Source organism: Zygosaccharomyces rouxii, assembly GCF_000026365.1.
Source record: "Zygosaccharomyces rouxii strain CBS732 chromosome C complete sequence".
NCBI classification, from domain to species: domain Eukaryota; kingdom Fungi; phylum Ascomycota; class Saccharomycetes; order Saccharomycetales; family Saccharomycetaceae; genus Zygosaccharomyces; species Zygosaccharomyces rouxii.
The window spans coordinates 266726-279576 of record NC_012992.1 but is presented as its reverse complement, the minus strand read 5'-3'; the positions used below and the strand labels follow the sequence as shown (position 1 = coordinate 279576).

Genomic DNA, 12851 nt, shown 5'->3' with positions numbered 1-12851 from the left:
TAGGGTGTCTATGCCCCTGTACTTAACACTTACCGTTCGCTAGTGCACAGGTTCGCTAGCCCAGAAGCACATTCTACCGGGTAACGTAACGTAACGACAAAGAATACACGGTAAAGTTAATACGTAATATGTCAAAATATAGAAGTTTTTTAGTACTTTTACATGTTCAGCCTACAAGTCCGTTCTTACTCTCTCATCCCCACCCTTGAAATTAGTAGAATTCGTTATCAGGTTCCACGATTTGGTCTCTAGCGTACTGGGATCCACCCTTAGTGTCTTTAGCTTCTTCTGTATCTTCTTCAACGTCACCGGGGTCTTCTAAATCCCTGGGGACGTTGTTCAGTTGAACACTGGGTGCGTATTTAGTTCTCTCCAAATTGGCAAAAACTGACTCTAGAATCTTGTCCAAGTATTCTGGATTGTTTACGTTAAACATATTCGAAGGTTTAACGTCTAACTTGTAGTCTGGTCCGTAGTACTCGTAGTAATCGTTGTAAGGTAATTCGGAATCTAGGATGACATTATTGAGAAGTCCAGTCTCGAAGCACCACGTCCTAGCGACATTCCTCATGGTATACCCACCACCACCGACAATCATCATCGGTAATCCAAACGATTTCACAAAGTTTACACAGTTTGCATGGCCACGGATGGATAGGTTGAAACAACCAAGACGATCTCCTGAAAGTGAATCACCACCACATTGTAATACAACGGCAGACGGTTGATACCATTCCATAATCCTGGATACAACCGGTTCAAATACAGATTTATAAGTAGCATCGTCAATACCATCTCTTAATGGGACGTTAACGGCATAGTACTTCCCCTTACCAACACCTGTGTCCCTCAGTTCACCTGTACCAGGGAAAAATTCACCATATTTGTGGAATGAACATGTCATGACACGATCTGTTGTGTAGAATGCTTCTTCTACACCATCACCGTGATGGACATCAATATCAATGTAGAGGACTCGAGGGTGATACCTTAGAAGCTCAATTATTCCCAACACTATATCATTCAAATAACAGAAGCCAGAAGCTTCTGTCTTTTTGGCATGATGCAATCCACCTGCATAGTTGATCGCAACATCACATTTGCCTCTATTGAGTCTTGCAGCACCTTCCATAGATCCACCACCAGATATGCTACAGTATTCGTAGAGACCATCAAAAACGGGACAATCATCACCTACATTGAATTTAACACTTTCCTTTTTAAACATATCCAAGTTATCTGGTGTAACTCTTGATAGGAAATCGATATATTCATCTGTATGGAATTGGCACATTTCCTGCTTGGTAGCAGGTTTTGCCCTGTAAATCTCCATCTTTTTATACAACCCGTAGTTCATAATCAAAGAATGTGTCATCCTTATCCTATGGGGTTTCATGGGATGGCCTGCACCATAGTTGTAGTTACCCACATCTGCGTCATAGAAGTATGCAACTCTTTTCTTGTCTCGAGGATTCACCGTAATAGGATCAAATGGCTTGGCCTCATAAACCATATTTTTCGATTCAAATTATGAAAAAAGGCTGCGATTTCAACAGGCTACTGGATCCGCTATTCCCCTGTGGTAAGTTTGTATAACCTTCTTTTCCTTTGGCGTGTATACATGTTTTATTCACGTTCAAGATTTCTCCAGGTTAAAGACCTTGTCATATGGTACGAGAGAAGCTCGGCGGCAAATTAAACAATACGAAGAAAATGCAACATTATAGTTCAAAAAGTTTACAGAGTCTTATTTACAGTTAGTGTAACGAGATCAGCCACCATTCTCGAAGTTTTCTTTTACTTGCAGATAATGGCGTAGTTCGTCTTCAGAAACACTGGGCATGAGATCCTTTTGAGCTTTCAAAAAATCTGTCATTCTTACGGTAACGCTAGTATCTTCAGGTTTGGCAATCCTATCAAACCAGTAGCGTACTGATACTTCCTCGTTATGAGTCTTGTTGTAAATCCTTACTTTTTCGTCTACTTCACTGGCGATTCTTGTCATAGCATTCAGCATAGCGTCTGAGCACAGAGCATAGAAATCAGCACCTGTATAATTGAAGGGACATTTCTCTGCTAAGTGAGCCAAGTCCACGTCAGGAGCGAGTGTGAATTTTCTAGTCAGCGCGGTTAAGATGTTAAGCTGCTTTTCATTGGTGTCTGATATCCCCAAGTATAGTAACTTATCGAATCTACCTGGTCTTAAGAGTGCCTCATCAAGCAAGTCTGGTCTGTTAGTAGCACCGATGACAAAAACACCTTCACCACCGGTTCCCATACCATCCAATTCTGCTAACAACTGAGAAACGATACGATCCATTACACCTCCTGAATCACCTTGATTGCCTCTCTTAGGGGCAATGGAATCCAATTCGTCGAAAAAAATTGCACAAGGTTTGGCATCTCTTGCCCTTTGGAAGACACGACGTACATTCGCTTCAGACTCACCGATATACATGTTTAATAGTTCTGGTCCCTTCACACTAAAGAAATTCAACGAGAAATTAGTAGCAATTGCCTTCGCCATTAGAGTTTTACCAGTACCTGGTGGACCATAGAATAAAACACCACTTCTTTTCTTCATACCGGAGGCAAATAGCTGTGGATGCTTCAAGGGCATATCAATTGTATCTAAAATTTCACCTTTAACTGTATCCACACCACCGATATCTTTCCAGGTTACATTAGGGATTTTCGGTGCACCAATGGACACTGAAAATTCGTCTCTCGCCTTACTAATTGCGAAACTCAGATCTCTCATCGTGATTGCGATGGGATCATCGCTCCAATCGTCATCATAAGCCTTTTCACTATCACTGACGGGGACATCCTTGATACAATTCCATTTGGCTGTTTGTACTATAGATTTGAGATCCAGTGGGGTCAAACCGGCTGACTGTTGAGCAAGCTTTGGATGAGAAACATTATTTGCTAACGTCAAGGGTCTTGAATGGTTATCCACATCAAAATGTAGCTGGTAAGGAGATAGGTACCATTCGAATATAGATTGCCTTTGGGGTTCGGTAGGAACAGGCACTTGTATTTCAAATTTCATCTGAGTTCTTATGATTTGTGAAATACTATCTACATCGTAAACGGATCCAACAAACACTGCTGGACCATAATTGCTAGTTAGCTCTTTGATCAATTTAGCCATCTCAACATCCATCAATTTGGCTAGTTTAGAAGCTTCGCCGTCTTGAGTCTGTTCACCTTTGGTCAATATGACGTTAAGATGGGAAAGATAAACAACGGCTGGACTCGCATTTGGTAAGATACTTTCGAATTTACCTCTCAAGTAACCTATCGTCTTTGGGATTGAGTCCAATGAGCCTAACTGAGTAGTCAAAGACATGCAGTCGATCTCTAGTAGGTGGAATCCTAGCTGCTGGGCGGCATGTTTGACGAGAGTGGATTTTCCCACATTAGGCGCACTGGAATGAAGTAATATGGAAGTACTAATGGGAGCATTAGCCTCTGAGGAAATCAAAGATGCATGAAGAATATCGAGAAACCTTTTCGCGTAAGGGAATTTAGTCAAGTCGTATTGGAAGACGGGTTCTAGATTGTAATATGATATATAGTCACAGTGACCAAGCTTCAAAGGTGGGTGTAAAATGATATTTGCTGTAGTTAATTTTGTCTTTGATGGATCAATGACAAATTCCTCCTTATTGGGATTCTCTTCATTTTCCTTAAACTCGACATTTTCTACACGAAACCAAACTAAAGTATCGTCTTTGGTCTCTAATGTTATATCATCCATACTTTCTGAGAAAAGCGGAGCTAGGTTTGAATCAAAGGATACTGGAATCATGTCGCCACCATGGAGAATCCGATTTCTAGAAGTGAAAAAGTCTCTGAGATTCTTTAAGATGATGTTTTGGAAAATTTTCTGAGATTGATGCCAGCTACCCACCCTTGCGATAGAGACAGATGACGCCAATGCTATATTTGATTGGTTTAATGCATATTTGGAAATCGTTATTTCGTTGCAGTTGGGGAAATTTGCCATAACCCTAGGTTGCGCATATAATGTCATACTATCAAAATCGTTTGGACTAGCCAATACGAATAACTTGACAGCTCTTGAATTATATCCATCTGAGATCTTTATAAAATTCCCACTTGTAGCCCCCAAAGTGAGTAAAGTTTGAATATCTGCAAAAGCAAAGAGAGAATCGTCATCAGAGGGTAAAGGTGTGGGGCTAATTAGATCGGAAGATACTGGGAATTTTAAGCTTCTCAGTTTTACTGTGATCTCTTTGGCTTCACGTAAACTTACTGTATTTGTATTGACAACATTATTTTCTTCACGTTTCAAAGTACCGTTGGTATCCTTGACGAGTACTATTTGAGTCCTTGTAAAATCCACAATGCCTTTTCCCGGAGGTGAACAGTAGGCTACAGAACACCAAGAAGGTGCTACTGTGTCTCCACTTTGTAGTACAGTAGCGTTATGTTCGATACCGTATTTCGTCTGTAAGAATTCCAGTCTTTGACTCAAGTCAGGTAGTTTTTGCAAAGAATCATAAAGCTCACTATCCAGTAGTAAGGCTATACCGTCTAGAATAGGAGGTTTTCCTTTTAAAGGCTTAAAATAACAGCAGTTGACCGCCAATTCTAATGCATCAACACTGAACACCCTCGAGGACAGTCTTAAGGTATCGATAGGTAAACTTTCATTAACCACACAATTGAATACCCTAGCATCCAAATTGAAGCGATCGTAAGATGGCAATTTTACCTGGGCGTACCTCGGAACCTTGAGACTAGTCCATTCGTCAACTAAATTGGAGGAAATTTCACAGGTGCCATACTTCACTGCCCCATTGAATTCCGCATTTAGTTTCAGCATCTCGGAAATATCAGCAATGGCGTAAGGGTTCGATTCTAGCTCCTTTTTGCACTTGAGAGCTTTATGCTATTTCTTCAATTAAGAACTACTGTAAGTCCGTCCAACTCTAAAGGCGAACTGGTGCTTCAACAAAAGTTGCACGTGCACTACTTCTTCTTCACCATGCAGCTTTCTTCTAAGACGTCTCTAGCCTCATTGATTTTGATGGCTAGATATGGTGATCCTCCCTTATCAGGATGGTTTTGAACCATTGCCCTCCTGTGCTTTCTTTTCAGCATTTTCTCATCCAGTTGTTCAATCTCTGTGGGCGAAATGTTAAGGATTAGAAAAGCTTCAGATTCGGTCATCCGAGGATTAAATCCGCCAGGGTATTCATTCAGTTTCCTTTGCAGCTCAGGGTCAAGTCTGCTACTCAGGAACCGTTGTGTGCCTGGCCATTTTGGCGATTCTTTGATGCGCACTTTGTTCATCCTGGCGATTGTCATGGGGGACAATACCTTGTAAATCTCCCATGCTCTAATCCCTGAACGTGCGGTTAACGAGATTCCAGCCACACAAATTCCAACGATAAGTGGTAAAACCATTTGCTATGGACTAGATTCGTTTACGTTTTCACTGCTGATGATAATGGGCAGGTATGCGATTATTGGACGATTTTTTCTTTCCGTGACTGACGGCTACTACTACTTCTACTATGATCAATATAGGTCGTTTAAACAAAAGGATCTACCAGCAAATGCAAGACAATTGAATAGCACTAAGACCAGCAGCAGCGAAATCAATGCTTGCATTATTTCTAAACGAAGAACCTATTCGCAAACACGCCAAGAAAGAATTGTAAATATTGCATATTATGCTGTGTCTCAAGAGAAAATATGCAGGAATTCAATGGATGCGAAAATCGCCTAATATTTTCCTAGCTTGTCAATGAGATTTGTTCCAATTGTTAAGGGTCCAAATTCTTCATCTATTATATCGTGCGATGCACTTCTGCTGGTTATGCCCAGCATCTTTTTTTTTTCACTTCGAAGAAAACACTATAGGTTCAGCCGCACTGTGATTTCGGGCTGGATCCTCGAGGAATAATACTAATTCTACTGGTTTTTCGATTGCTTTGATCGCCAAGTAATCTTTACAGGAAGCATTGCAAATCATATTGTTTTTTGCAGCCATGGATTTTCGTAATTCGATGCTTTGGAACGTGTATATAAGATGCTAAAAAGAATCGAAACACAGATGAGCTGGAGTTTGGTGTTCGGAATTGCCTTTAACCCATTCGAAACTACACCAAGTCAATCGCTAACTCTTTACCATACGAGATGCAATTTGCGTTACAACTTCTTGTAAGTTGCTTCAGCGCAGCGCTTGTGTTGGCGTCAGCCACTGACAAATCCTTCTTCAAAAGTGTAGATCTGCGCGATGCGCTATCAGGTTATGATTACTCTTTCGACCCTAAGCATTGGTTTCAGATAGAGGCTGAATTGTTCATCAGTGAAGGGCAAACTGAGGAAATCTCTTTGCAAATTCCTGATGACTTCGTTGCTTTACCCAAAACTTCTTTCAGTTTATTGGATCATTCTAAGGCTATTGGTAATGTAGTTAACAACGATAATGTTATTACTGTATCATTCTCTGAGCCTCCCACTTATAGCACTAATGCTACCTTCAATTTTTTGAGCAAATTGAGTGAAGAGGCCTTAGAGGACTTGACAAATCCCCGTGATGTGGAATATGTCTTTGAAACATCTCATGGTAATTCATTTAGTCAAGTGATGCATTACGAGGCCAAGAGTCTGAACAAAACTACCGCTAATGGTGGAATCTATGTCAATAACAAGACAGCTTGGTTTACGATAGATGTTCCAGTCGACCAGTTGGATCATCCTATCTATATTAATGCGGAACCAAAAATGGGCGCTTCAAAATACAGTATTGATACTACCAAGACTAGGACTGAGTTAGTTAAAAAGGTTGATAACTTCAATGAGCCTTTGGAATCTGTACCATTTCCACCAATGAAGGATAAGTCATCTTCAAGGGCTATCAACATGAAATTTGATGGCACTGGCACTAAGGGCGGTAAGTATGTGCGTATTACCTATTTCACTTTACCTTTATACCATAGTTCCGTTGGGAGCCAGGTAAGTTTCCGCAAGGGATCTGCATCAAGTATCTTTAGAAGAGATTTCAAAAATGACTTGGAGCTTGATGTCTTTGCAGATTCTCACGTCAATTTATTCCCAAGAGATGATACCGCTGAAGCTTCTCCTAGCTCTGGAATGTACTCTAATAACTCGACGCCAAGCAGTAGAATGAACAGCGCCTCTTCTTCTGTTGTCTCTTCTTCCTCAAATCCTTCAAGCGGAGCCTCTAGTACATCTTCCGCTGCTCCTGGCTCTAGTTCTAGTCAGCAATCGGCCGTCACTTCCGAAGCATCGAGCTCTTCAAGCGAAGTGCCAGCTACTTCAGCTAATTCAACTTCAGCAGCACCTACTTCTGGATCTTCTGCTGCTCCTAGCTCTAGTTCTAGCCAGCAATCGGCCGTCACTTCCGAAGCATCGAGCTCTTCAAGCGAAGTGCCAGCTACTTCAGCTAATTCAACTTCGGCAGCACCTACTTCTGGATCTTCTGCTGCTCCTAGCTCTAGTTCTAGCCAGCAATCGGCCGTCACTTCCGAAGCATCGAGCTCTTCAAGCGAAGTGCCAGCTACTTCAGCTAATTCAACTTCGGTCGCACCTACTTCTGGATCTTCTGCTGCTCCTAGCTCTAGTTCTAGTCAGCAATCGGCTGTCACTTCCGAAGCATCGAGCTCTTCAAGCCAGGTACCAGCTACTTCAGCTAATTCAACTTCGGTTGCACCTACTTCTGGTTCTTCCATTGCTCCTAACTCTACTTCTAGTCAGCAATCGACCATCACTTCTGAAGCATCGAGCTCTTCAAGCCAGGTACCAGCTGCTTCAGCTAATTCAACTTCGGTTGCACCTACTTCTGGATCTTCCATTGCTCCTAACTCTACGTCCAGTCAGCAATCGACCATCACTTCCTCTGCGTCGAACTCTACCTCTAGTTCGATAACTGCAAGTTCAGCTTCCAACAGCAGTAGTCCAGCAACCGCAAGTTCAGCGGCTCCATCTAGTGGATTTGTTCAAAACTCCACTTCCAGTTCAGTAACTGCAAGTTCAGCTTCCAACAGCAGTAGTCCAGTGACCACAAGTTCAGCGGCTCCAACCAGTAGCGTTTTGTACAACACCACCAGTCCAGTAACTGCAAGCTCAACCGCCCCATCTAGTAGCTTTATCCAGAACTCTACTACAACTGCACCATCTAGTAGCGATTTCTACAACAGCAGCAGCCCAGTAACTGCAAGCTCAACTGCTCCAACTAGCAGCTCTTTCCAGAACTCCACTACAACTGCTCTATCTAGTAGTGATTTCTACAACAGCAGCAGCCCAGTAACTGCAAGCTCAACTGCTCCAATTAGCAGCGCTTTCCAGAATTCCACTACAACTGCTCCATCTAGTAGCGATTTCTACAACAGCAGCAGCCCAGTAACTGCAAGCTCAACTGCTCCAACTAGCAGCGCTTTCAAGAATTCCACTACAACTGCTCCATCTAGTAGCGCTTTCTACAACAGCAGTAGTCCAGTAACTGCAAGTTCAACTGCTCCAACTAGCAGCTCTTTCCAGAACTCTACTGCAACTGCTCCATCTAGCAGCGCTTTCCAGAACTCCACTACAACTGCTCCATCTAGTAGCGCTTTCTACAACAGCAGCAGCCCAGTAACTGCAAGCTCAACCGCCCCATCTAGTAGCTTTATCCAGAACTCCACTACAACTGCACCATCTAGTAGCGCTTTCTACAACAGCAGTAGTCCAGTAACTGCAAGTTCAACTGCTCCATCTAGCAGCTCTTTCCAGAACTCTACTGCAACTGCTCCATCTAGCAGCGCTTTCCAGAACTCCACTACAACTGCTCCATCTAGTAGCGCTTTCTACAACAGCAGCAGCCCAGTAACTGCAAGCTCAACTGCTCCATCTAGCAGCTCTTTCCAGAATTCTACTACAACTGCTCCATCCAGTAGCGCTTTCCAGAACTCCACTGCAACTGCTCTATCTAGTAGCGCTTTCTACAACAGCAGCAGCCCAGTAACTGCAAGTACAACTGCTCCATCTAGCAGCTCTTTCCAGAATTCTACTACAACTGCTCCATCCAGTAGCGCTTTCCAGAACTCCACTACAACTGCTCCATCTAGTAGCGTTTTCTACAACAGCAGTAGTCCAGTAACTGCAAGCTCAACTGCTCCAACTAGCAGCTCTTTCCAGAACTCCACTACAGCTGCTCCATCTGGTAGCGCTTTCTACAACAGCAGTAGTCCAGTAACTGCAAGTTCAACTGCTCCAACTAGCAGCTCTTTCCAGAACTCTACTGCAACTGCTCCATCCAGCAGCGCTTTCCAGAACTCCACTACAGCTGCTCCATCTAGTAGCGTTTTCTACAACAGCAGTAGTCCAGTAACTGCAAGCTCAACTGCTCCATCCAGCAGCGCTTTCCAGAACTCCACTACAGCTGCTCCATCTAGTAGCGTTTTCCAGAACTCCACTACAACTGCTCCATCCAGTAGCGTTTTCTACAACAGCAGTAGTCCAGTAACTGCAAGTTCAACTGCTCCAACTAGCAGCTCTTTCCAGAACTCTACTGCAACTGCTCCATCCAGCAGCGTTTTCCAGAACTCCACTACAACTGCTCCATCCAGTAGCGTTTTCTACAACAGCAGTAGTCCAGTAACTGCAAGTTCAACTGCTCCATCTAGCAGCGCTTTCCGGAACTCCACTACAGCTGTTCCATCTAGTAGCGTTTTCTACAACAGCAGTAGTCCAGTAACTGCAAGCTCAACTGCTCCATCCAGTAGCGCTTTCCAGAACTCCACTACAACTGCTCCATCTAGTAGCGTTTTCTACAACAGCAGCAGTTCAATGAGCACATCTGCTCCTTTGACATCCAACTCTTTGAACACATCTTCATCTGGATCGATTGTGCCACACTCTACTGTGATTACTGACACCACCACTACGCCAACTTCTTGGTCAATTTTACCAACACAAGGTGCTAGCTCTACCGTGGAGTCTTCACAATCTGCAGCAGCTCCATCTAGTGGATTTGTTCAAAACTCTACCACCAGTCCAGTAACTGTAAGTTCGACTGCTCCATCTAGTGGATTTGTTCAAAACTCTACCACCAGTCCAGTAACTGTAAGTTCGACTGCTCCATCTAGCAGCGTTTTGTACAACACCACCAGTCCAGTAACCGCAAGTTCAACAGCTCCATCTAGCGGTGTGTTGTCCAACATCACCAATCCAGTAACCGCAAGTTCGACTGCTCCATCTAGCAGTGTTTTGTACAACACCACCAGTCCAGTAACCGCAAGTTCAACAGCTCCATCTAGCGGTGTGTTTTCCAACAGCAGCAGCAGTCCAATGAGCACACCTGCTTCATCTGGGACAATTTTACCAAATTCTACTATAACATCTGGCTCCATCGTAATGCCAACTTCAAGTAGTTCCTCATTCAACTCAACAGTGACACCTGGTTCTGTCTCATCTTTACCATCTAGCAGTTACGTGGCAAATACTACCTCTTCTGTGCCATACAAGACTTCTTTGTCGAGCAATTCTAACAGTTTAGGTTACTCTACAGCAACTTCACCAACATCTAGTAGCTATTTTTCAAATTCCACTTTGACTGCTAGTTTAACCTCTAGTCCATCCGAGACTTACACTGTTATTACCAGGACTGATAATGGTCAAGTTACTTCCTTCACCAGTTGGTTCCCAGTTGCTACTCAGAGTACCTCAGGAAATGGTACTTCTACCAGTTCTGCTTCACCTTACGAAACATACACTGTTATTACCAGGACTGATAATGGTCAAGTTACTTCTTTCACCAGTTGGTTCCCAGTTGCTACTCAGAGTACCTCAGGAAATGGTACTCCTACCAGTTCTGCTTCACCTTACGAAACATACACTGTTATTGCCAGGACTGATAATGGTCAAGTTACTTCTTTCACCAGTTGGTTCCCAGTTGCTACTCAGAGTACCTCAGGAAATGGTACTCCTACCAGTTCTGCTTCACCTTACGAAACATACACTGTTATTACCAGGACTGATAATGGTCAAGTTACTTCTTTCACCAGTTGGTTCCCAGTCTCTACGAAGGACACTGGTTCAGCGGTTTCTGACACTACAGCGGTTCAAGGCACTAGCAGCGCTACCACTACAGCAGAAAATGGTCAATCTTCTTTGCATCCAGTGAATACATTGTCCTCTGGTTCTGTCGCCACACTAACGAGTACTGGAACTTTCACAGCTACTTCTGGCACAGAGACGACTACCTACACTAGTGCTGTGCCTTTCACAACAACAGAAACTTGCCAATCTTCTTTGTCTCCAGTGAATACATTGCCTTCGACTTCTGTTGTCACATTGACTAGTACTGGAACTTTCACCGCTACTTCTGGTACAGAAACGACTACTTACACTAGTGCTGTTCCTTTCACAACAACAGAAACTTGCCAATCTTCTTTGCTTCCAGTGAATACATTGCCTTCGACTTCTGTTGTCACATTGACTAGTACTGGAACTTTCACCGCTACTTCTGGTACAGAAACGACTACTTACACTAGTGCTGTGCCTTTCACAACAACAGAAACTTGCCAATCTTCTTTGTCTCCAGTGAATACATTGCCTTCGATTTCTGTTGTCACATTAACTAGTACTGGAACTTTCACAGCTACTTCTGGTACAGAAACGACTACTTACACCAGTGCTGTGCCTTTCACAACAACAGAAACTTGCCAATCTTCCTTACTTCCAGTGAATACATTGTCCTCTGGTTCTGTCGCCACACTAACGAGTACTGGAACTTTCACAGCTGTTTCCGGTACAGAAACGACTACCTACACTAGCGCTGTTCCTTTCACTACAACAGAAAATGTCCAGTCTTCTCTTCCTCCAGTGAATACATTGCCTTCGAATTCTGTTGTCACATTAACTAACACTGGAACTTTCGCTGCTCCTTCTGGTGCACAAACGGTTATTTACACCAATGTTGTTCCTTTCGCAAACACTACTATTGGTAGTAATAGAACTGGACAAACTACTGCCTTTAGTGGACCACACTATACATTGGCAGGTAACGGCTCTATTCCTTCTCAGACAAAGGCTGGTCAAACCAATGTGACCACGAGTGTTCAGATTAGACAGGCTGGACAGACCTCTGCTCAGAGTGTCTCCGAAACTTCTCCCGCTGGTATTGCAGGAGCTATATCGACCATTCAAGCCGCTTCTGCCACTCCAGCTGATTCTATTACTCAACCAGAATCTACTACTTATAGAACTTATAAAGTTGTTACCACAACGATCAATGGAGCGGAAGCTGGTTCGACTACACAATCAAGCAATGAAGCACCAACCACTACAGATTACTCAATTGCTCACAAGTCTGATCAAACGAGTGAAGTCCCGATCACAACTCCTTCTAATGGTGTCCCGGCTCCAATAACCCAAACATTGACAATATCCTATGATACAACGCAGGCGATTAGTACGGCAAGCGGAATTGAACCTACGGAGCCATGCTCGTGTTTCGAAGTGGTTGAAACTTTGACAAGAGTATCCGGAGGTGATTGGTCCACTGTAGGTGTAACTCAGTCACCTATACAGGCTACTTCCACATGCAGTTCTAACATTACCACAACAGCGCCTATTGATACCATCGCTAAGCGTCAAGTCTCCATTACAAACACAGGCAGTACTGGCCAAACTTTGAATTTGCAGACATTTGAAGCGGGTGCAGTTCGCCCAAAAATAAGTCTGTTATCCTCTATCCTATGTTTTATGATGCTATTTGTTTGAAAGCATTACTAAAAATCCCAGGATGGATTTTGGTAAAAGTTAAAATTGTATAATACGGTTTGCTTAATGTATAACGGTTTGTA

General features: G+C 43.2%; 4 protein-coding genes across 4 annotated transcripts; 1 reads left to right on the top strand and 3 right to left on the bottom strand.

The window, feature by feature from the left end:
* Nucleotides 1-211: 211 nt before the first annotated feature.
* RPD3 (histone deacetylase RPD3) lies at nucleotides 212-1513 on the bottom strand (the record flags this gene model as incomplete). Its single annotated transcript, XM_002495763.1, has 1 exon — nucleotides 212-1513. One exon carries the CDS (start codon nucleotides 1511-1513, stop codon nucleotides 212-214), a length of 1302 nt encoding a protein of 433 aa, XP_002495808.1.
* Nucleotides 1514-1771: 258 nt separating this feature from the next.
* On the bottom strand, nucleotides 1772-4858 carry PEX6 (AAA family ATPase peroxin 6; the record flags this gene model as incomplete). Its single annotated transcript, XM_002495762.1, has 1 exon — nucleotides 1772-4858. The coding sequence occupies one exon, from the start codon at nucleotides 4856-4858 to the stop codon at nucleotides 1772-1774; it is 3087 nt and encodes a 1028-aa protein (XP_002495807.1).
* A 146-nt stretch (nucleotides 4859-5004) lies between these two features.
* MDJ2 (Mdj2p) lies at nucleotides 5005-5442 on the bottom strand (the record flags this gene model as incomplete). Its single annotated transcript, XM_002495761.1, has 1 exon — nucleotides 5005-5442. The coding sequence occupies one exon, from the start codon at nucleotides 5440-5442 to the stop codon at nucleotides 5005-5007; it is 438 nt and encodes a 145-aa protein (XP_002495806.1).
* Nucleotides 5443-6177: 735 nt separating this feature from the next.
* On the top strand, nucleotides 6178-12768 carry EGT2 (Egt2p; the record flags this gene model as incomplete). The annotated part of the gene is made up of 1 exon (XM_002495760.1): nucleotides 6178-12768. One exon carries the CDS (start codon nucleotides 6178-6180, stop codon nucleotides 12766-12768), a length of 6591 nt encoding a protein of 2196 aa, XP_002495805.1.
* Nucleotides 12769-12851: the final 83 nt, after the last annotated feature.